Source organism: Pristiophorus japonicus, chromosome 17 (genome assembly GCF_044704955.1).
Source record: "Pristiophorus japonicus isolate sPriJap1 chromosome 17, sPriJap1.hap1, whole genome shotgun sequence".
NCBI classification, from domain to species: Eukaryota; Metazoa; Chordata; class Chondrichthyes; family Pristiophoridae; genus Pristiophorus; species Pristiophorus japonicus.
In genome coordinates this window covers 28058645-28083240 of record NC_091993.1, presented here as the reverse complement: position 1 = coordinate 28083240, position 24596 = coordinate 28058645, and the positions used below count along the sequence as shown (strand labels likewise).

Sequence of the window (24596 nt, the reverse complement as noted above, 5' to 3'; positions counted from 1 at the left end):
GTCAAGCCCCCTCAGAATCTTATATGTTTCAATAAGATCACTTTGCTGCTTCTGGTTCCAAGGACGCTGGGAACCTTCCATTTCCCTCGCCCAAGAAGCAATCGTTCCTGTTCGAACCTTTGACACGGAGAGTCAGCAAGGTATCTGATCACAATGGTGGGGGGCGGGGGGGGGGTTAGAACCTGCTGAACTCAGTCTTGTCCACACCTATTGTTCACACACACACACACACACACACACACGAGACATTTCTAGCAAGGGCTGGGTTACAGCAGTCGGGAACGTGAACCCTGACCGATTTATCCCTCCCTTTCTTGAGGCATTGCAGACAATTATAGTGGCCCTGACCACAGCCCTGGCTCAGATCAACATAGACCAGGGGTTGAAACAGGGATTTTTCAAAAGTATTACAGTTCCTCATGAACAATGAATTTCTTGCAGCTTATCACTAAACACACAAATCAATCCATTTTGTTGTTTAACACTTATGCATATTTTATTTTTAAAATATAAGTGAATCCATATATTACATGGAAAGACTGTCCGATGCTTTCACCTCAACTCTACAACCTCAACTCTCCCGTGTTTCTCTTCCAGGTACTGACCATCCTAGTGTGCATTTCCAGTGTATTCTCCTTTTGTCTCAGACCTCTTATTGTGTTACAGTGGTATCATGAACCACCAGAGAAACGCTTGTGTAGTCTTTACCACCATCGGCTTCAAAATTACGACAGGTACAACGTCTCAAATCTGGCTGTTCGAAAATCGGAATTGTCCGAAAACTGGATATTTTTGAGAAAATCCCATTTGATATTCAGTAAAATAAAATTCGGAATTAATGTCCAAAAACCAGTTATCAGCTTCGCCGCTATGTTTTAAAGTCATGCGATCAGTCCAAGCCTTGCCAAATGACCCTTGACCCGGCCCGACCTGACCTGCGCCACCATTAGTACTTTGTCTCGGTTTTCTTGATTTTCTTGTCTGAAATCCAGAAAAATCCAAAAATCGGCACGGTCTCGGTCCCGAGGTTGCTGGATTTGAGACGTTGTACCTGTACACGATTTATTATTAATTATTATTATATAGATTCTTACAGCACAGAAGGAGTCGATTCGGCCCATCGTGCCTGTGCCACCTCCTGCTCTTTCCCCACAGCCCTGCAAATGTTTCCTTTTCAAGTATTTATCCAGTTCCCTTTTGAAAGTTACTGTTGAATCTGCTCCCACCGCCCTTTCAGGCAGATCATAACAACTTGCTATGTAAAAAAAAAAAAATTGCTCATCTCCCCTCTGATTCTTTTGCCAATTAAATTTGTGTCCTCTGGTTACCGACCCTCCTGTCTGTCGAAACAATTTCTTCTCATTTACTCTATCAAAACCCTCTATAAATTTGAATACCTCTATTAAATCTCTGCTTAACCGTCTCTGCTCTATGGAGAACAATCCCAGCTTCTCTAGCTGTTAAATTTAATGCTCAGTTTTATTTAATTTGGGATCATTCTGTATCGCTGATGTGCCAAGCCAATCACACCGAAGGATGGCCTCCCAACAATGACACTACTGAGAGCAGGACCTCCCCTGGGTAATGACCAATAGTCTGCCTGACCTCTCCACTGATACTCGCCTGAAGCAGGGGGAGGGGTGTATATATATTTAACTCCACCCAGAGGACTACTGTGGTAATGCAGCCATTGCTGCTTACAACAATAAAGAGGGAAGAGGTCACCTGACAGGTTCCTGAGTCAGCCATCTTAGAGCCTCTGTAGTTGTGATGATAATTCTATGCATCCCAACTAATGCGGTTCAACCACCAGTTTCTCTTCGGTTTGCTGACCTCAACCAGTGTAACAGTTGCCAGGAAGTGGGGGGGGGGGGGAGGTGAGGAGGACGGGCGGGCTAAGTTGCGATGCCCTCCGTGAAGGCCGAGGTTACTCTCGAGGCCACTTTGCTGTAAATGGAACTGCTTCCCAGCGCAAGTCGTGGGAGGAGCAAAGAAAATCTCAAGGGATTTTCATAACGTACATCCTTCTAATATTTTGTGATCTGTTTTAACAGGAAAGACAAGGAACAGTCTTTATACTGCATGAAGGTAACAAGAGGGATCACCTGGGGATGGTGTAAGTCTGCCAGTTACCAGAGATGCATGGTTTGTAACTCCCAAGTTTCCATTCGAGGAGCAAGCTTCAGACAGCAATTATTCAATCTGCTGAAATATTTTGCATCTTGAGGATGCGATGCTTGTTTTAAAAGACCATAATAGTCTTTTCCTAACTGTGCGGGATGCCATTTTGCCATCCAATTGAGTTAACCTATTGTTTTTCAATGGTGTATTGATTAATAAAACATATTTATTGCGCAAATCCTTCAGTTGACATGTAAAAATAGTACCTCATCTTTCATATTTCCCAGAAGATTTGTGCCCCGCGAGAATGAAAATGCTCATTAAATTCCATCAGCACTTCCCTGAAATGAGACTGTGATTGTTTTTAAGCATGTAAAGGGAATCATTAGTAAACTCATTTGTTTGTATATCATTAACAGAACAATCGGGGAAGATCTCCAGGGGGCTCTACTGACCTTTGCTCGTAATCTCTCTGTCATTCATCAGGAAATATCAGCACCTAATATGCAATGGGAGAACAATTTTCAGGTGAGGCGTTAATTAACTAATGCTTTGCTGTTAATTTTTGTACCGTTTATTAACATAGAAATGTTTTACGATTGCACGGTGATTGGAAAGAAGGTGCCATTCAACCTTCAGTCGACAACCATAACTCTGCATTTCAATAGCTGCACCCAAGGTTTACAAGCTTAGCAAGTTATTGCATGAACACTTAGCACAGTCAGTGCCAAACTCCTCTCTCTGCTATTTTAATTGGGTAATACCTCCGTTAGAAAAGGAATTTGATATGAGTGCAGTAAGCATTTGTATAATAATACCACTGACTGTCAATAGTGATTCTTTCAGTTCTTTTAGCTGCCCTCTCCACTGACTCATGCTGGGTTATGGTTCCATGGACATTGAGAGCAGTCCAATACCTTGCTCAAATCGCCATTCTCCATGGGTGAGCCCAGACAGCGAGTGCTATCACTTCATAGCCACACACGCACTACATAAAGCTTCCAATGTTGTTTTAAAAGAACACGATTGGATAGCACCTGCAATTATCCAGAAAGTTTAATTATGATTGATGTTGCTTTGATGAATCCAGTTTGTGGTTCTCCCTGGTCATTTGTCAGTGATGGCGACCTCCAGATGTTAACGTGCAAGAAACATTTGTTTTTGGTGTCCAGCATGACAGCTTTTTCAGGGCTTTCAGATACCAAAGTTTGCACAAGATAATTACTGCTAAGGTTTCAAAATTCTCATCCTTGTTTACAAATCCCTCCATGGCCTCACCCCTCCCTATCTCTGTAATCTCCTCCAGCCTCACAACCCCCCCCGAGATGTCTGCGCTCCTCAATTTCTGCCCTTTTGAGAATCTTCCATTATAATCGCTCAACCATTGGTGGCTGTGCCTTCTGTTACCTGGGCCCCAAGCTCTGGAACTCCCTCCCTAAACCTCTCCTCCGCTCTTTCCTCCTTTAAGACGCTCCTTAAAACCTACCTCTTTAACCATCTGCCATAATTTCTTATGTGGCTCAGTGTCAAATTTATCTGTTTTGTCTTATAACACTGCTGTGAAGCACCTTGGGATGTTTTATTACGTTAAAGGCGCTATGTAAATAAAAGTTGTTGTTGTTGTTTCCTCTGCTTGATCGCAGCAATGTTACACCGAGAGTTGGGAGGCAAAAAGATACAGAAATTGAATAGGAAATGGTAGACCCCTCGAAATATAGAAGGCGGGTTGCTTGACGCAGTTAATGGTACTGATGTGATTCTGCTGTGGGAGGGCTGAAGATATCCTTTCACGTGTGCAGTATGGTAAAGAAGCTTAACGCCTATGTTCATGTTACAGGCAGCGATTGAAGACATTGAGGTAATCCTTGGAGTTACAATAGTGAACAAGTCCAAAGGCAAAGAGGATGACTCAACCACTGCATTAGAAGCTCTGACTTGAAGATCATCATTCAGAGAAACTGCAGATCTTTGCCAGTGTTCAAAATGAATTACTTAATCTCCAATCCTCACTTTGTCTGACTGGAATCCTGTCCTATGGTAAACGATTCCAAACAAGGCAGCATTATTCTGCCAATCGGTGTTTACATATGTTGCAGGTTTGTACGTATGGAAGCACAGGAAGGGGTGCAGGAGCACCTGTATTTACAACAGGATATACTGAAAATGATAGAAATGAGCCCAAAGTCAAAACCAAAATGTTAAACTTGAAACAAAAAAGTGATTTCTCCGTATTGGTGTGGTAAATACTTTACAACTTTCTATTAACTCTATTTTTCCCTCCCTTTTTCTCATTCCCCGCAACCAACCTGCCCCCACTGCCATACAATGTCCGAAAATCGGGTCATCTACTTCCAAGTCTCTGCATGTGTCACTCTGTTACCAGCCAGTAGGAGATGCACAAGAGCAGTCCAAAATGGTTCAGTTATTGGTATTATTAAAAGGGGAAAAAGTAATTCTTCTTTCCTGTGGGTAAGTCCCTCAGCAGCCCAGCCAAGAGTTGCTGACAAACTTGTGTCTTAGTTCATTAGCATTACCAGCATCGTTATTGAGTTTCTTTAGGGTATTGGTACTATTATAATCTTTAAAAAAAAATCACACCGTAAGTCTACTTCCATGCCTGCAGTCACAATCCCCAGCAGATTGTACTCTGGATTGTTTCGGTAACTAAGTCCCTTTCCACGGGGGCAGGTCCCTACCAGGGGAACCGGCTAGATACGATGAGGAGTTACTACTCCACTCCCATCGGGCACAAGCACCCCACTGGATGTGTTGTGTAGTGGTAGTGCTTTATGCTACTGGGCGAGTAATCCAGAGAACAAGTTCCTATCCCACCAGGGCAGTTTGAGAATTTCAATTCAGCTTAAACAAATCTAGAAAGAAAAAAAAAGAAAGCTGGTATCAGTAAAAGTGATCAGGAAGCTGTGGGATTGCGGTAAAAGCCCAACTGGTTCACTCACGTCCTTTAGGAGAGGAAACCTGCCGTCCTTACCCTGTACATAACTCCAGTCCCACACCCAATGTGCTTGATTCTTAACCGCCCTCCGATGTGGCCCAGCAAACCACTCAGTTGTGTCAAACCGCTACAAAGAATATCACATGGACTGTCGGATTGCAGTGGTTCAGGTAGGCAGCCAAGCACCACCTTCTCAGGGCAGCTAGGGATGGGCAATAAATGCCGGCCTTTCCAGCGACGGCCACATCCTGAGAATGAACAATAGTCACCCAATATACAGAGGCCAGAGCTGTGATCTCCTGCTCACTAGGACAGACTTTAAATAATACCCTAAATTTTGTGCAATGCTCTTAATACACCTCGTTAAATAGTTCCCAATACATCAGTACTTCCCCTCATATAAACCAGCATGTTCTCTCTCCACACAAAACTCAACTACGGAAGGACGGTATCTATAAATTGTAGTGCTGGCAGTTTTCAGTTGTCAAATGGGCTAGTAGATAAATATCATCACTCTCTTACTGAAATCTTCAATACAAACTAGCCATTTAGTAACATGAACATTGTGTTTTGCTTCAAATACATAACTTAAGATTTTTTGGAACAATTTTTGTAACTTTTGATATATTGTGGCACAGTACAAGATCTGCTACAAACTTTCCAGATGTAAAAGTGACAGAAGGCAAATACTGAGACAACATTGAGATTTAGCTTTCAAACAACATACTGTATCACTTCATTAAAAATCAATTTTTCAATCAGTGACAAGGGTAGAGATCTTTTATTGTAAACAAACAGACTGATTCACCAGGACTTTAACATTAACCGGCACAGACACGATGGCCTCCTTCTGTGCTGTAAATTTCTATGATTCTATGATTATTTTCTCTCGTGCTTTTTTCTATTGGTGTTTCTCTTAGTAAGTTAGGGGATATAATGACAAACTGTTAGACCATATAGTGCACAATGTATACTAACAGAGGGAGTGCTTACACCTTAACAGCCTTTTCTCACCTCGTGTGAAGCTGTCTGCTGCAAAGGTGGGGCTATATTTAAGCTGGCCTGCTCCTTTAAGGCCACCAGCTGTATTGCCAGTGATGAAGGGTTCTACTTGTGCACATCCTGAGGTCAGTTAGAGGCTAGTTGCTACTTGCTCTCGCTGAGGGAGGTTCACCTCTAGATTGGCAGCTGCTTGTAAATATCCAGCTCCTCTAGTTTGAAAGTAAAATCATGATTTATTGTTTTAAGAACATAAGAACATAAGAATTAGGAACAGGAGTAGGCCATCTAGCCCCTCGAACCTGCTCCGCCATTCAATAAGATCATGGCTGATCTGGTCGTGGACTCAGCTCCACTTACCCGCCCTCTCCCCGTAACCCTTAATTCCCTTATTGGTTAAAAATCTATCTATCTTTGACTTGAAAACATTCAATGAGCTAGCCTCAACTACTTCCATTGGCAGAGAATTCCACAGATTCACAACCCTCTGGGAGAAGAAATTCTCAACTTGATTTTAAATTGGCTCCTCCGTATTTTGAGGCTGTGCCCCCTAGTTCTAGTCTCCCCTACCAGTGGAAACAACCTCTCTGCCTCTATCTTGTCTATCCCTTTCATGATTTTAAATGTTTCTATAAGATCACCCCTCATCCTTCTGAACTCCAAGGAGTAAAGACCCAGTCTACTCAATCTATCATCATAAGGTAACCCCCTCATTTCTGGAATCAGCCTAGTGAATCGTCTCTGTACCCCTTCCAAAGCTAGTATATCCTTCCTTAAGTAAGGTGACCAAAACTGCACGCAGTACTCCAGGTGCGGCCTTACCAATACCTTATACAGTTGCAGCAAGACCTCCCTGCTTTTGTACTCCATCCCTCTCGCAATGAAGGCCAACATTCCATTTGCCTTCCTGATTACCTGCTGCACCTGAAAACTAACCTTTTGGGATTCATGCACAAGGACCCCCAGGTCCCTCTGCACCACAACATGTTGTAATTTCTCCCCATTCAAATAATATTCCCTTTTACTGTTTTTTTTCCCAAGGTGGATGACCTCACACTTTCCGACATTGTATTTCATCTGCCAAATCTTAGCCCATTCGCTTAACCTATCCAAATCTCCTTGCAGTCTCTCTGAGTCCTCTACACAATCTGCTTTCCCACTAATCTTAGAGTCATCTGCAAATTTTGTTGCACTACACTCCGTCCCCTTTTCCAGGTCATCTATGTATATTGTAAACAGTTGTGGTCCCAGCACTGATCCCTGTGGCACACCACTAACCACTGATTTCCAACCGGAAAAGGACCCATTTATCCCGACTCTCTGCTTTCTGTTCGCCAGCCAATTCTCTATCCATGCTAATACATTTCCTCCGCATACCTTTATCTTCTGCAGTAACCTTTTGTGTGGCACCTTATCGAATGCCTTTTGGAAATCTAAATACACCACATCCATCGGTACACCTCTATCCACCATGCTCGTTATATCCTCAAAGAATTCCAGTAAGTTAGTTAAACATGATTTCCACTTCATGAATCCATGCTGCGTCTGCTTGATTGCACTATTCCTATCTAGATGTCCCGCTATTTCTTCCTTAATGATAGTTTCAAGCATTTTCCCCACTACAGATGTTAAACTAACCGGCCTATAGTTACCTGCCTTTTGCCTGCCCCCTTTTTTAAACAGAGGCATTACATTCGCTGCTTTCCAATCCGCTGGTACCTCCCCAGAGTCCAGAGAATTTTGGTAGATTATAACGAATGCATCTGCTATAACTTCCGCCATCTCTTTTAATACCCTGGGATGCATTTCATCAGGACCAGGGGACTTGTCTACCTTCAGTCCCATTAGCCTGTCCAGCACTACCCCACTAGTAATAGTGATTGTCTCAAGGTCCTCCCTTCCCACATTCCTGTGGCCTGCAAATTTTGGCATGGTTTTTGTGTCTTCCACTGTGAAGACGGAAGCAAAATAATTGTTTAAGGTCTCCGCCATTTCCACATTTCCCATTATTAAATCCCCCTTTTCATCTTCTAAGGGACCAACATTTACTTTAGTCACTCTTTTCCGTTTTATATATCTGTAAAAGCTTTTACTATCTGTTTTTATGTTTTGCGCAAGTTTACCTTCGTAATCTATCTTCCCTTTCTTTATTGCTTTTTTAGTCATTCTTTGCTGTTGCTTAAAATTTTCCCAATCCTCTAGTTTCCCACTAACCTTGGCCACCTTATACGCATTAGTCTTTGATTTGATACTTTCCTTTATTTCCTTGGTTATCCACAGCTGGTTATCCCTTCTCTTGCCGCCCTTCTTTTTCACTGAAATATATTTTTGTTGCGCACTATGAAAGAGCTCCTTAAAAGTCCTCCACTGTTCCTCAATTGTGCCACCGTTTAGTCCTTGTTTCCAGTCTACTTTAGCCAATTCTGCCCTCATCCCACTGTAGTCCCCTTTGTTTAAGCATAGTACGCTCGTTTCTGACACAACTTCCTCATCCTCAATGAATATGATGTTTGAGCCACTGGGGTGCATTGTGATACAGACTTTGCAACTATTACACTTCCCAATGTGACACGTTGAGGTTGAGGGATGTGTGAGGCATTTAAATGGATGTGTTTGGGGTTAGGCTGATTATCCTTCTCTTGAAACTTGCATTCCTTCCGGATATAAAGAAAACGGTCACTTTTAGATTGTGACTTGGTGCAGCCCAGATCATAAGAACATAAGAAATAGGAGCAGGAGTAGGCCATTTGACCCTTTGAGCCTGCTCCACCATTCAATAGGATCATGGCTGATCTGGTCCTGGGCTCAGCTCCATTTCCCTGCCCGCTCTCCATAACCCTTCACTCCCCTATCATTCAAAAATCTGTCTATCTCCACCTTAAATATATTCAATGAGCCAGCCTCCACAGCTCTCTGGGGCAGAGAATTCCACAGATTTACAACCCTCTGAGAGAAGAAATTCCTCCTCATCTCAGCTCTAAATGGGCCACCCCTTATTCTGAAACTATGCTCCCTAGTTCTAGATTCCCCATGGGTGGAAACATCCTCTCTGTATCTACCCTGTCGAGTCCCCTCAGTTTCTTATATGTTTCAATAAGATCGCCTCTCATTCTTCTAAACTCCAATGAGTATAGGCCCAACCTGCTCAACCTTTCTTCATAAGTCAACCCCTTCACCTCAGGAATCAACCTAGTGAGCCTTCTCTGAACTGCCTCCAATGCACTGTACATAGTACTCTAGAAATGGCCTCACCAATAACCTGTACAGTTGTGGCAGGACTTCCCTGCTTTTATACTCCATCCCCCTTGCAATGAAGGCCAACATTACATTTGCCTTCCTGATTACCTGCTGTACCTGCATAGCAAGCAAGGATCCTGGAAGAATCACACGGTAAATTGCCTGCTCACCTTGGTCTCCCATTGAGGCCTGTCACCAGTCTGCGCTGGATATTTCCGACGGCAGACGCAGAGGTCCACGGAAAGCAGGTGGGCGCTGCCACCAAAACAAGGTAAATCAGGCATTTCAGCGCTGAGGTATGCTGTCAGCTGCATTCCAGCGATTGATGGCACCACAGTAAGGAGCCCTGCAAAAGTAAAAAGAAAGACTTGGATTTATATAGTGCCTTTCACGACCACCAGATGTTCCAAAGTGCTTTACAGCCAATGAAGTAGTTTTTGAAGTGTAATTACTGTGCATAATTACCTACATTACAACAATGTGCCTATTTGTGTAGCAACACATTTCATGTGGCCTTGTTTCCGGTCTTATTATTTCCCACATTACAGCAGTGACTACACTCCAAAAGTATTTCATTGGCTGTACTTGGGACGTCCAGTAGTCATGAAAGGCGCTATAGAAATCCAAGTCTTTCCTTGAACTAAAAGACTCAATGGCAGAGGATAGTTTATTTTAAAACCTTTTTTAATTTGCCGATTTATTTTTATTTCTTCCCCTTCCACTCCTGAATACACGGTCCCTTGCTCGAGTACCATTCCACAGACTCCCAACAGTCCCCTCCAATACCTTGTCCAAATGGTCATTCTTCCCAAGTATGAGCTTAGACAGTGAGTTATTCAACTGTAGGGGCATCAGGGACTAGTCCAATCCTCTCCTCCGCCCAACATTCATACAAGTGCACATCTCAGTAGGAATTGGATGGCGATCAGGGCCCAGGAATGGTAAATATTTCCCCCCAACCCCAGCCCAGGGGTTCTGAGGTCAACTGCAGGGCCCTTAATGCCACACTTGACATAACTGGTGGCAAAAAATTCTTGAGGTTTGATAAGGTAGATGCTGAGAGGCTGTTTGCCCCAGCTGGAGAGTCTAGAACTAGGAGTCGCAGTCTCAGGATAAGGGGTCGGTCATTTAGGACTGAAATGAGGAGATAATTCTTCACTCAAACGGTTGCGAACCTTTGGCATTCTCTACCCCAGAGAGATGTGGATGCTCAGTCATTGAATATATTCAAGACAAAGAGCAATAGATTTTTGAATACTAAGGGACTCAAAGGATATGGGGATAGTGTGGGAAGGTAGAGTTGAGGTAAAAGATCTTATTGAATGGCTCGAAGGGCTGAATTGCCGACTCCTGCTCCGATTTATGTTTTTGTGCTCTTAAAAGTTAAATAAGAACCATAAAAGGCCTCTTGTCCTATAAAACCCACTACCTCCACAGATTCCTACTGCATCTTCAACGCTAACCATTGGAAGGTTCTTCACTAAATAGTCTCTGATCCCTCAAGGCTATATTCATCTATCCTTGTATACCTATGATTCAATTCTACCGCCTTGCACAGATAACACCCTCCAACCACCCCAGCAGCGGAGGAACCATCGTGTCCCGCTGACTTTGATCATCTCCGTATATAATTATCCAGCTCCTTTCTGAAGGGGTTCACTGACCTAACCTCTACTGCTCTTGCTGAGAATCTGTTTATTAAGAAAATTATACCAGCTAATCAACATATCTTGAGAGCAGACACAACAGTAGCATCACCAAATGCAAGAATATCTACTCAGTACCGCCCTGGCCTGAATATATTCCATCTGTCTTATTAACATTTTTCACAATAGATGCCTTTCACAAAATATTAATTATTCATCTGATTACAATATTCCACAATCACAATCCTTCTCCAAACCTTAGAACTAGTCAGTCAATTACCATATTGTACAATAACTCTCTTCTTCTGCAGCATAGTATTATTCATGTAATTATACCAGGGAAAATTCACAGCTGATCCTATTTGGACCAGGGTGCAGTATCTTCAACTGCCCACCCGAATTTCTCTGTCAGCCGCTACTCATGCCCCGTGCCACACTGCGTCAATGTTGTCTCAAAGTTACCATTCGAGGTGCAACCACCCCTTCTCCCCGCCTCCAACCCCCAACCACATTTAATTCTCCAGCTCAAAATCACCATGGCAACTGTATACCCCATGAGGCATGCTGCTTATTTCTAATTTCACCATTTTTCCATTCCTTTCTGTCAGTCTATGCTTTCAATTTTTACCTTCAGTGGCAGAAGTTCCTAGACTTGTACCTGAGAGCAGATAAACCCCACTTTAGAAGACCCGTAAGAGCTATGTCTCATGCACAAAGAGTACTGGTGGGCACCACAAGGACTGCAGTGTTTTGCGGACACCAGGAGCAATATTATCATTAATTTTTTTGTATGATTCCTTTTGTTTCTTTTTGTGGTTAATTTCCTTTAGTTGAGCCACATTTAAAAAATGGGTCTTCGATTGATGACACTGGGGCAACCCAATGCCATAAGAACATAAGAACATAAGAATTAGGAACAGGAGTAGGCCATCTAGCCCCTCGAGCCTGCTCCGCCATTCAATAAGATCATGGCTGATCTGGCCGTGGACTCAGCTCCACTTACCCGCCTGCTCCACGTAACCCTTAATTCCCTTATTGGTTAAAAATCTATGTATCTGTGACTTGAATACATTCAATGAGCTAGCCTCAACTGCTTCCTTGGGCAGAGAATTCCACAGATTCACAACCCTCTGAGAGAAGAAATTCCTTCTCAACTCGGTTTTAAATTGGCTCCCCCGTATTTTGAGGCTGTGCCCCCTAGTTCTAGTCTCCCCGACCAGTGGAAACAACCTCTCTGCCTCTATCTTGTCTATCCCTTTCATTATTTTAAATGTTTCTATAAGATCACCCCTCATCCTTCTGAACTCCAAGGAGTAAAGACCCAGTCTACTCAATGTATCATCATAAGGTAACCCCCTCATCTCCGGAATCAGCCTAGTGAATCGTCTCTGTACCCCCTCCTAAGCCAGTATATCCTTCCTTAAGTAAGGTGACCAAAACTGCACGCAGTACTCTAGGTGCGGCCTTACCAATACCCTATACAGTTGCAGCAGGACCTCCCTGCTTTTATACTCCATCCCTCCTTAATGACCTTTAGAAAAAGGCATGCAGTATCTGCCCAGCTCAATGGAGGGCTGGCAGAGCTGAGCTAGCTCTACCTGGCAATACCATGTGCTAGCTCCACTCAACAGGTTCTTAATGTGAAGAGAAAACCTGAAGTGGCAACGTTTAATGGTTACATAAATGCAATTTGCTGTTGACAGTCAAACTTGGCTTAGCATTGAAAGAAAAGACGACTTGGATTTATAATGCGCCTTTCATGACCACCGGAATTCTCAAAGCACTTTACAGCCAATGAAGTACTTTTGGAGTGTAGTCACTGTTGAAATGTAGGAAATGCGACAGCCAATTTGTGCACAGCAAGCTCCCACACACAGCTATGTGATAATGACCAGATAATCTGTTCTTGTTATGTTGATTGAGGGATAAATATTGGCCAGGATTCCGGGAAGAACTCCCCTGCTCTTCTTCGAAATAGTGCCATGGGATCCTTTATATCCACCTGAGAGAGCAGACGGGGCCTTGGTTTAACGTCTCATCCGAAAAACGGCACCTCCGACAGTGCAGTGTTTCCTCAGCACTGCACTGGGAATGTCAGCCTAGATTTTTTGTGCTCAAATCCCTGGAATGGGACTTGAACCCAAAACCTTCTGACTCCGAGGCGAGAGTGCTGCGCACTGAGCCACAGCTGACATTTCCGGACGGGAGTTATACCATGCACAGTGTAACGTACAAGCAGTGTGGTACAACAACCCTGAAGGTAGTTTCGCGCCTCTTGCTATAATGTAGTCCACAGTCAGGTCACCAACTTGTGGTCGTGTAACTGGCCCATCAGGAATCTTAAACATTTTAAGTGTCACAATTGTCTCTTGTTCCTGCATTTGTGCCCCGTGTGCTTTTACATTATTTGTTAGAAGCAGCCCAGAGCAAATGTGTTAGTAGCGTCTCCATTCTGCTGACATCATGAATAAGGAATGATGTCCACAGCTCTGTTTCCATTGATGATGACAACGGGAAGGGACTCTACACAAAATGGCTGCCTCTGACAAGCTTGTTATAATGTTATAATGTTCAGGATTATGTAGCAGTTCAGATGAACAGAGCTCCCCTACAACAACAAATTACTGAGTGGTTCACGCAGCAAATGGGCCCTTTTCCCTGAACGGACCATTCTAATTGCCTGAACTTTATTGTACGTTCCTTCACGGTAATTCTGTCTTGCGCTCTTAGGACTTGCAATTAGTACCGAATCGTGGTCAGGAGCATGAGCAACCACCGTCCAACGCTAATAACAAAAATATGCTGCCTATGTTCAAAAAAAATTAATATTAAACTTGGTGTTATTTTCTAGCGATCTGACCTTTTAGTGTTGTTCTAAATTAGATTTGTTCTTACCATTTCAATAATGAGTTTGAGATTCCATCATTTTTGCAACAGAGCTAAATGTATTTAAAGATTCAACGACCTTGCAGTCACATTATGTTCAATGGCACCTCCATACAGCAAAGCACCCTTGTGTTTTGGTTCACGCAACTCCTAATTATTGGCATTACCAAACCTGCTTAGATGCCTTGGAGGTGGGGGGGGAACAGATGCATCAGATTTAGAGTTGCCAACTCAGGTTGAACGTATTCTGGAGGGTTCATCACATGACCTCCTGGCTCCAACTACCCCACCCCCCCACAACCTTCACACCACTGGTCTCCCAACACGTCCATCCTCGTGGCGCACCACCTTCCCACAGTCAATTGGAAAGCAGAAAGACTCGTCATTATCCAATTGGATGATTCTTCACTGTCGCGCAAACAGCCTTTTTTCCCCAATCTCCAATATTTTTCTAAGTAATAAACAGAATTGTTCAAAGCAAATTTTTTTTAAAGCCCACTTTTTTTTAAATGCCCCAATGATTTTTCTCCTGGGATTTTGCCCACAGCGATGTCCTGGAGATCAATCCTCAATTCCTGGAGAATCCAGGGCAATCCTGGAGGGTTGGCAAGGCAACCCCAAACTTATCACATGCAGGAATGTGAATAGGATTCCACATTTTATTCTTCCATTGTCACTTTTTTTTCATAAAGGGAACTGGAAAAAGCCATCAGGCACAATAAGCTTGTTTTATTTATAGATAAATCCCTTCTACCATATTGTTTAAATCAGGGACATCCCAAACTGTGACCCAGGAGCCCTGGCAATCCAGCTCACCGAGTCCATGCAACTCATTTTCACCTATATTTCTTACTTGTTCATTTGTCCTGTTTGAATTTCATGAGCCTGGAGGTTTGGAAAGGGCTGTTCACTCATTGCTAGATAAATCCTAAATCAGAAACAGCGTGTTGGTTTCAGTAATTAGAAATAGAAACATAGAAAATAGGTGCAGGAGTAGGCCATTCGGCCCTTCGAGCCTGCACCACCATTCGATAAGATCATGGCTGATCATTCCCTCAGTACACCTTTCCTGCTTTCTCTCCATACCCCTTGATCCCTTTAGCCGTAAGGGCCATATCTAACTCCCTCTTGAATATATCCAATGAACTGGCATCAATAACTCTCTGCGGCAGGGAATTCCACAGGTTAACAACTCTCTGAGTGAAGAAGTTTCTCCTCTTCTCAGTCCTAAATAGCCTAACTCTTATCCTAAGACTGTGTCCCCGGTTCTGGACTTCCCCAACATCGAGAACAATCTACCTGCATCTAACCTGTCCCGTCCCGTCAGAATCTTGTATGTTTCTATGAGATCCCCTCTCATCCTTCTAAACTCCAATGTATAAAGGCCCAATTGATCCAGTCTCTCCTCATATGTCAGTCCGGCCATTCCGAGAATCAGTCTGGTGAACCTTCGCTGCACTCCCTTAATATCTGCAAATTAATGGGAATATTGATTTAAACTTTTATTGTGGCTTACAGGTTCCGTGGTACAAATCTGAAAGACCCAGTAAGACAATAAGCTTCGTCGCTCCTGCCTTAAACTTTTGTCTCTTTTATCAACAACCCTGTTTGTAAGATTGGTTGTCAGTCTTGACTCATTGGTAGCACTCAGCTCTGAGTCAGAAGGTTGTGAGTTCTCTGACCCACCTCTAACAATGGCCCCTTTCCCATCAAGTGACTTAACACAATCACAGAAATACACTGATTGTAGGAAAGGTTCCAAAGTTAAATTAGTGGATTTCAGCATCACCTTTAACCCGTTACGAGACACCACATCACTTGGAATAAGGACACACTGCTATAAATAACTGAGTTGGACCAAGCAAACACAAGCTGGCTTGAGAGTCTGTGCCAGCAATGTCACTTACAGTACTAAGTGACTAACAGCTGCCAAAGAGTGTACAAAACTTGGATACAGGATGCTCAATGTGCAGAGAAAATCAAAAGGACTAGCTATGGCAGCGTCCAATACAACGTGCATTCACGTTCCCTGCAGAACTGGGACTTTCTCCAGTGGAAAAAACAAGTTTAAGAGTTTTAATTTAGGAATTGTCTGTAATTTGTTACTTTTTGTGAAGGTAAGACATAATTACTTTCTATAACAAGCATATTAAAATGTTAACCTATTCTCTCTGAATATTGTGTCTCTCAGTTGCGTCGAGGGCCAGACTAATATTCTCTTCACTAAACAATCACAATATATAAAACAAACTGAATAACGAAATGATAAAACTGGAAAAGTTTAAAATAATCTAACCATTAAAATCGAACGCATTTGTAAGAGCTGAAGTTTTTCCAAAAATGCTGTACTTAATTTTCAGCAGGAATAATGTCAGATTAATTTCCCTCCGTTTGATTTTTGCCTGAATTTCACAATATATAAAAAAAATCGTTGAGCTCTTCTTGTGATTCTGAATGGAAGATCTTCTAATAGAACAGCAAAAGAGAAATACTCATTTATAATTGGAGCACACATCAAAACTTGAAAAACATTCGCAGCAACAGTTTTAAAAGCTGTAAATGTGTTTTGGAAGTAAGTGAAATTGTTCACAAACTTTTTAAAAGTCAGTAGATTGTCTCCTGCCGGCGGTAGGAACCAAAGTCCGGGGCGGAACCGATGTGTGGCGGGTTGTAGCTGTTGGGAGTGAGATGTGGAGGGGCCGGGCTGCCATGGTAACGGGCGGAGGGGCCGCAGGAGGGGAGCGGAGCGGAGCGAGAGCCGCCAGGTAGTGTTACCGGCAGCGCCCGGCCTCCAGCCCGACCCGCACCGGGCAGTCGCTGCAGGTGAGCGAGGATCAGCGGGAGATAACGCTGCACACCCACCGGGGAATCAGTCAATACTAGGGAATCAATCAATAACTGGGGCCCAAACAATCAATACTGAGGGATCAGTCAATATTGGGGGATCATAACGAGGGGATTTGAGTACAGGGGCAGGGAGGTGTTGCTACAGTTGTACAGGGCCTTGGTGAGGCCACACCTGGAGTATTGTGTACAGTTTTGATCTCCTAACTTGAGGAAGGACATTGTTGCTATTGAGGGAGTGCAGCGAAGGTTCACCAGACTGATTCCCGGGATGGCGGGACTGACATATCAAGAAAGACTGGATCAATTGGGCTTGTATTCACTGGAGTTCAGAAGAATGAGAGGGGATCTCATAGAAACGTTTAAAATTCTGATGGGTTTAGACAGGTTAGATGCAGGAAGAATGTTCCCAATGTTGGGGAAGTCCAGAACCAGGGGTCACAGTCGAAGGAGTAAGCCATTTAGGACTGAGATGTGGAGAAACTGTGGAATTCCTACCGCAGAAAGTTGTTGAGGCAAATTCACTAAATATATTCAAAAAGGATGGCGAGAAAGCAGGAATGGGGTATTGAAGTTGCATGTTCAGCCATGAACTTATTGAATGGCGGTGCAGGCTCGAAGGGCCGAATGGCCTACTCCGGCACCTATTTTCTATGTTTCTATGTAATAACTGGGGAATCAATCAATACTGGGGCCCAAATGATCAATACTGGGGGATCAGTCAATATTGGGGAATCAATACCAGGGAATCAATAACTGGGAAATCAATCAATACTGGGGCCCAAACAATCAATACTGGGAATCAGTCAGCACTGGGGGATCAGTCAATACTGGGGAATCAATAACTGGGAAATCAATACTGGGGAATCAGTCAATACTGGGGAATCAATACCAGAGAATCAATCAATAACTGGGAATCAGTCAATACTGAGGATCCATCAGTCAAATACTGGGGAATCAGTCAATATTGGGGGTGAATCAATATCCACAGAGCCGGTAATCTGAAATCTCTCAAATAAGGTAAGGGATTAGATGTAACTGGGGTTTTAATAGCATATTGACTGCTAAACAAAAGTTATGGCTCTGAAAAATGAATTTTTATTTTGTGCAATGTTAAATTTATCCATTTTAATAAAAATTTACATTTTTAAGAAACTGAGACAGCTTCTTGACATCATAGCAGCTCGCACTATGGGATCCCCACTAAACTTCATTGATTTGAATTACATGTCGGGGAAACCCAAACTTCTTAACACAGATCCTCAGTTTTCTGTGAGAAGCTTACTACGGAACCAGCGGTGAACGCCTTTGCTTCAATGTCCGCCCAAAGTAAAGAAAGGCAAACGGTATTGTCATCGAATTTGTCCTTCCAAATCTGGGTTGTGTACAAAGCACTGGTGGTAACAATTTGATGTGATTTACTTAAAAGTGTTATACAAGATGCGCAGTGGCCTGATTTTCTCGTGTATTCAGATCATTATACTAAATAGGCTCAGTTTAGTGCTGCTCCCGGTCCTAAAAGGCAGGATTCCAGCTCTCTGCTAAATCATTGAAGCTGCAGAAATGTACAAGCCTCTCAATTCATCAAAAGGCTTCCTCTGAAAGTCTATTGTCAGCAGCTGGAATGAACAGCTCCTAGTTAATGTGGAGTATCCGCTGCACAAAGATACACATCTGTATCCTTCAGTTTTGCACTTACTCTCAAGTGTCCATTACTCGCTGACGTTTTCTTGTGTAGAATCTGTCTCCACGAGTGGCTACAGTCCATTTTTCTCAATAACAATGCTCCGATGATAGGATACTTACTTTGAAACCTTTTTTTTACAGCAATGGCTGTGGTAATGAAGACGATTCATGGTGCCCTACTTAAAATAATCTTTTATTCCTTTGGGTCCAATATTGTAAAACCCAAAGCGTCTGACGTCCTAACACAACATTTACTTCAGAGACAGCTCCCCCATTGGACGTCGTACTTTGTTAAATACAGCTCTGTGGAAAATGACCAGTTTGGACTTTCATATTTTAACTGGAATGTCAAAGGGATCAATTATCACATCCTCAGGACAGGCTGTTTCCCGTACATCAAGTACCACTGCTCCATGGCACCCAGCTGCAACCTGGAACCACAGAACAAGTTCTTTACTGCACTCAAAGCTATTAACCTGGGTGAGTTATTTGAGGATTGAAAGCTATTATGGCAGTTACTGCTGTAAAATGGGTTTATAAAGTCAGTAACAACATGTACTTGTATAGGGTTCCTCAATTTTGGAAAGGTGTCACAGAACACTTTACAGTACAGTGAAGAGAAAAACGAGACACCGTGAGAAAATTAGGGGTTGGGCTAGAAAAGTTTTTGAGAGGGCGTTTGAAAGCAGAAAGGGGAGGTGGGAAGGCGAAGGTTTTTAGGGAGAGGGTGCCCCACGATGGCTAAAAGTGTGGCCACCAGTGATGGAACAAAGAGCATGGGGAACAGGAGCACTAAACAGTGTGAGGGGGGCAAAGGGTGCCTGCAGAGACACGGAGCTGAATGAGGTGGGGTAGGGGGGCGAGGACGAAGAGGCGTTTGAAGTGAAGGACAGGCATTTGGAAATTGATACGGGAAGGGACACGGAGCTATGGAATGATGGAAGTGCGGGTGCTTTAAATTGGTAAGGACGTGGGCAGCGGCACTCTGAATCAGTTGTAACGTATGAGTGTAGGTGGGGTGGCTGGCAGGGAGAGTATTGGAGATGTTGAGCCGAAAGACTATGGATCCGTACCTGAGCAAGAGCCGACAGCTTCAGAAAAGAGGGAATTTGACTGAAATTAAGTGCCTGCTGTACAAAGTAACCTTTTTTTTTCTTTCCCTCTTTTCTCTTCTTCCTGAAACTATCCAGGTGTGCCCTGTTTGGCCTATGGGATCGGCGCATGGTTTCTTATCAGAGTCACTGAGATCGTTCACACCAGTTCTGGGCCAGTGAAAATCTACTTCCTCTACATGGAAGATAAATCAGCCATGCACTAAACACCTTACTGCGAGCAACTGGTCTTGAGTTCACAAAGGAGGGGACTTCGAGTTAGTGCGATACCTGAAAAATAAAGTATTTATCTGTGAAACTTACATAAAATGTTGCCTCCAAATTTATTTCTTGTAAAAAGCTTAAAAGTCAATTGTGTCCTTTGTTGGACTCTCATTACAAACACCACATGTTAGCACTACTCGTACAAGCCATGGTCTTTTAATAGAAATATCATTTATATGGTTTTAGTTTGTTTGGGAGGGTGGGGTGGGGGTGGGGGGGGGGGGGGGGGGTCCTTCTTTAGGTGAGGGTTTTACGGGATGTGGAGGTGAATTCTTTTTCACACCCGGTAACAGTATTGCAAACTCTTGGATTGGATGCAGAGTGAAACTCCCTTCATCACAACCATGGGCCTTCAAACTGGCCATCCCTGTGGCTCCACTGAGTGAGATTGCTATTTGTTTTGTGAATGTTGTGGGGCTGCACACACTGAAAACCATTGCTGCGAGATGCTGTCCACCGGTTCATGTCACCATTTCTTTCCTCTCATCTCTATTTAATCTCATTTCGGTTTGTAATGTTATCAGGTTAACTGTGTGAAATGGGTTCATTCTCCCATTTGCTAGCTTCATTGATTTTTTTAAAATTCCATATCACGGTATGGGCTTTGCTGGCATTTATTGCCCATTCCCCGTTTGGCCTTGAGAAGGTGATGGTGGGCCTTCGTCTTAAACCGCTGCAGTCCGTGTGGTGAAGGTGCTCCCACCGTGCTGGTAGGCAGCGAGTTCCAGGATTTTGACCCAGCCATGCTGATGTGGTCACCAAGCAAAGGGCAGGCCCCTTCTCACTGGCAGGCTCGGAAAAGCAGAGGGCAAGTCCTCCCAGTGGCTGGCGCAAGAGGAACAGAAGCCTAGAAGCACAAGAAATCAGGCCCAAAGACACTAGAAGGGTTGACTAAAGTGAGCGGGTTGAATTAAACAGTGTTATTTCCCCCAGGGATCAGGTGCAGTCGTGAGGCTCCCATAATTGAATCATGTGCCAAGACTTGCTGTTGAGGCTCAAGGTACCAGAGAGGGACTGTCTTGCAAAGAACAGTGTCCTAGCACAGGATCAGCAACTTCAGGAGAAGAGGAAGGATAACATTCCTTCAAGAAAAGACCAATCCTTTCCTTTTTATACGAGTATGAGACTATTTTGTTAATCGTATCTGGTGGCAGTTTGTTCAACATATTTACTACGTGGAGGAAGAATATCTGCACACATTTCTTGTCTGACCCTTGTAATACAATATGTCTTGTTTTATGTTCTACATCCATTGTGAAGAGCTTCTTAATCTTCATCTGAATTGACAAATTACAATGAAAACAACTATGTTGTTACGAAGCACAGGCACTGAAGTAGGTACTTGGCCGTCAATTGTCCATGGTTAACTAGCCTGTTAAAGGTCACCAGTTAAGCCCACACATGAAGGATCGCCACATAGGCAAGATATTAGCAACTTGAAACTTATATCATGCCTTTAATGTAAAGAAAAAGTCCCAAAGCGCTTCACAAGTGTAAGGAATAAAATAAGCACTAGGTCATGGAGCGAAGATCAGGAGGATGGTCAAAGAGGTGGGATTTAAGGAGTTTGGAAAGAGAAAGAAGGGCGGGGAAAAACTGACACCAAAAAAATCTGACTGGCTAAAATCTTGTTAACATTTTCTCCTGCTTAGTCGACAAGACATTTTAGATAGTTTAATGAACAGAATTCTGTGGAGAACTTACATTATACTACTGCGCAAGAACCATGATGGACTGACCACCTGCTGCTTCCTGCATGCATTCAGAACTACATTAATTGTAGTTTGAGCTCCTAAATTATTAAGTGGGGCTTCTCACAAACACTGTGTTGCAAGTCAGAAGAAAATACTTTAAAATAGTAAGTGGTGGGTACTAACAGAATATATAAAGTTGGATGTATGTTGCTTCTCATACAACTGATGCTGTTGGATTAATTTCAATTAATTGGATTCATTGAATATATTTAAGGTGGAGATAGATTTTTGAATGATAAGAGAGTCAAGGGGAGCGGGCAGAGAAGTGGAGTTGAGGCCAAGATCAGATCAGCCATGATCTTATTGAATGGCGGAGCAGCTCGAGGGGCCAAATGGCCTACTCCTGCTCCTATTTTTTATGTTCTTATCTAAACAGATTTAGAAAATTGTCAGAATTCTACTTAGCTTAAGGTGGTTACGTTTCTATAGTAATGCATGTGGTAAGACCCGTGGAGAGGAATTTGGTACAAGCAAGTCGGTCCCCCCCGGTGGATACAGGACACCTTCCTCTGCCTGGACCACTAATGCTGTGTTCGAGAACCTGTGCACCCTCTCACTCGGTCCCCGAGCCATCCTGTAACGTGTCGCTGAGTGTCAGTGGAAGCGGGTGAGAACAGCCCATGTGTACTGCTTCACGAAAATTGTGTTTAATCAGCACTTGAGGGCTAAACCTGCAGTTGTCTGTCTTAGCACCTTCAGGCAAGTTCAAATTACGGTGATCAGCAATTAGGACCAAAATTGTGTGCTAAAACCAGACTTTCAGACAGGCATGCCTTATTAGCACAGCACCCATTTAGCACCTGTTTTCATCCAACCAATGAGCGTTACAGAGTAGTTTGCTTGATGGCTCTGCACAAAGTGACACGCGAATTCGTTACACGAAGTTCACTGTTTCACTTTAAAAAGAAATAACGCCCCCCCCCCCCAGGTGTCCTGGCCCAACACCGCCAAACAACAGATAACTGGTCCTACATCTTACTCTTGTTTGTAGCATCTAACTCTGCACAAAATTATGATTGTGTTCACCTACATAGCAACAGTGACTGCACTGCAAAGTAATTCATTGTGCATAATGTGCTTTGGGATGTCTTGAGAGTTTTATCAAATTTATCTCTTTTATCTTGTAAATCACTGTTGTGAGGCACCTTGGGATGTTATAGTACGTTAAATGCGCTATATAAATAAAAGTTATTATTCTGATAAAATCTCTTTAAAGATTCAGAAATCACAATAACATCTGTTAGAAACTAAATTTAAAATGTTTTTAAAATGACAAGACTTTTCATGTAAAAGTGTGTCATCTAACAGCCCTCACGGACAGTTGAAATCGCTACATTTAGACGTGTAAAATGTTCATTTTAGAGTACAATAATGTTCATTCATTGGTATTTAGCTCTGTCAGTAGCTCTTGCTGAGGGTTCCCATCTTGAGCACAAGCTGATAAAATGTTTTTTAATTACCAGACAGTGAATGTAGCCTTTCACTGAGAGGCTGAACCACTCGTCAGCTAGCTTGTTTGATTTCTGATAATGTGCATTGCTGACTTTGCTTACCTGTTATTCAATAAAGACAGACAATAGGGCCTCCTGACTGCACTGTGATGGGCAGTCTCCTTTGAGAATGAGGCTGACAAACTACCGTATTGATTTAAGCAATTCTCTGCTGCTTGCAGCACTAAAAACCAAGCTTGATTTCTTGCCTAACACTTCCACTGTGTAACAATTAAGCAACTGAAATAATTTCTTGTATTACATGAAAGTCGATAGACCTCGCACACCCCTGATGTTGATCACTGTGAAGGATGGACTGGAGGCTGGCAGAGGTCAGGGGTTGGAATATAATCATATCATTCAGGGGATTAGTATTGAGAGCCCCCTTCATTAAGGTTCACTTCCCATCTATTGTTGGATGTTTAGAAGAAAGAGTGGCAATGATAAAGAGGATTGCTTTAATGTGAACAGTGCAGTCTCAGGTGGCCCTGGAAGTTAATTGCAGACAAGATTGTTTGCTTCCAATGCAAAATTGGAGGAAGACAGAACGACATCACTAACTGGGACCTGACAGTTAGGAAATACAGATCTATACTGTGTCTAATGATATGGTTGATTTCCTAAAACTGTGACGTATATTGCAATGGCAAATTATACATATTTAAGTTTCCTTTACATGTCACTCATTTTAATTCTGCAATTCCCCCCCACCCCCCTTCCCAGATTTCTCACCTCCTCTGGTGAAGTGTCAGCTGTGGCTCAGTGGGTAGCACTCTTGCCTCTGAGTCAGAAGGTTGTTTCAAGTCCCACTCCAGGGACTTACGAGCATAAAAGAATCTAGGCTGATACTCCAGTGCCGAATTGAGATAGCGCTGCACTGTTGGAGGTGCTGTATTTCGGAGGCCCCGTCTGCTCTCTCAAGTGGATGTAAAAGATCCCATGGCACTATTTTGAAGAAGAGCAGAGTTATCCCCAGTGTCGTGGCCAATATTTATCCCTCAATCAACATAACAAAAAAACATTGTCTGGTCATTATTACTTTGCTGTTTGTGGGAGCTTGCTGTGCGCAAATTGGCTGCCGCATTTCCTACATTACAACACTGACTACACTGCAAAAGTACTTCATTGGCTGTAAAACACTTTGAGACGTCCGGTGGTCATGAAAGGCGCTATATAAATGCAAGTCTTTTATCTATGAAAATTTGGTGACTGTTTTTCTTTTCTTCTCTAATATCATGTGGAACATAATGTATTGCCACTAAAAAGTAAAAAGTTATGGGAAGTGAAGTTTCCTTGCCCTGTTCATCAAGAAATGTGGGAAAACCTGCAGCCTACTCTTGTGATGGAAATAATTAGGAATAATCATGGGGCCTTCAAGCACTTGTATGTCTATTCTTGGCCTCGGTTATAAAATTCTCAACCTGGTTTTCAAGTCCCTCCATTGACTCATCCCTTCCCCGTCTCTGTAACCTCCCCCAGTCATGCAACCATCCGAGATCTCTGTCCTCCTCCAATTCTGGCCTCTTGTGCATCCCTGATTTTCATTGCTTCACCATCAGCGCTCGTACCTTCCGCTGACTAGGCCCTAAGCTCTGGAATTCCCT

The 24596-nt window shown here is 43.1% G+C and overlaps 2 protein-coding genes across 5 annotated transcripts in view; both read left to right on the top strand.

The window, feature by feature from the left end:
• iqch (IQ motif containing H) overlaps positions 1 to 5835 on the top strand; it is a 182352-nt gene extending 176517 nt beyond the window's left edge. For all 3 annotated transcript variants that reach the window (XM_070858531.1, XM_070858532.1, XM_070858530.1), the window contains 3 exons: positions 2055 to 2116; positions 2541 to 2649; positions 3959 to 5835. In XM_070858531.1, coding sequence (XP_070714632.1) covers positions 2055 to 2116; positions 2541 to 2649; positions 3959 to 4060 — 273 coding nt within the window. In that variant the 3' untranslated portion in view covers positions 4061 to 5835. The remainder of the gene's footprint in view (positions 1 to 2054; positions 2117 to 2540; positions 2650 to 3958) is intronic.
• c17h15orf61 (chromosome 17 C15orf61 homolog) overlaps positions 1 to 19793 on the top strand; it is a 333965-nt gene extending 314172 nt beyond the window's left edge. The window contains exons 2-4 of one of the 2 annotated variants that reach the window (XM_070858538.1): positions 16577 to 16665; positions 18514 to 18852; positions 19563 to 19793. In XM_070858538.1, coding sequence (XP_070714639.1) covers positions 18516 to 18852; positions 19563 to 19690 — 465 coding nt within the window. In that variant the 5' untranslated portion in view covers positions 16577 to 16665; positions 18514 to 18515 and the 3' untranslated portion in view covers positions 19691 to 19793. Of the gene's footprint in view, positions 1 to 16538; positions 16666 to 18513; positions 18853 to 19562 lie in introns of those variants that run through there. The other variant, XM_070858537.1, reaches the window with a different exon arrangement.
• Positions 19794 to 24596: the final 4803 nt, after the last annotated feature.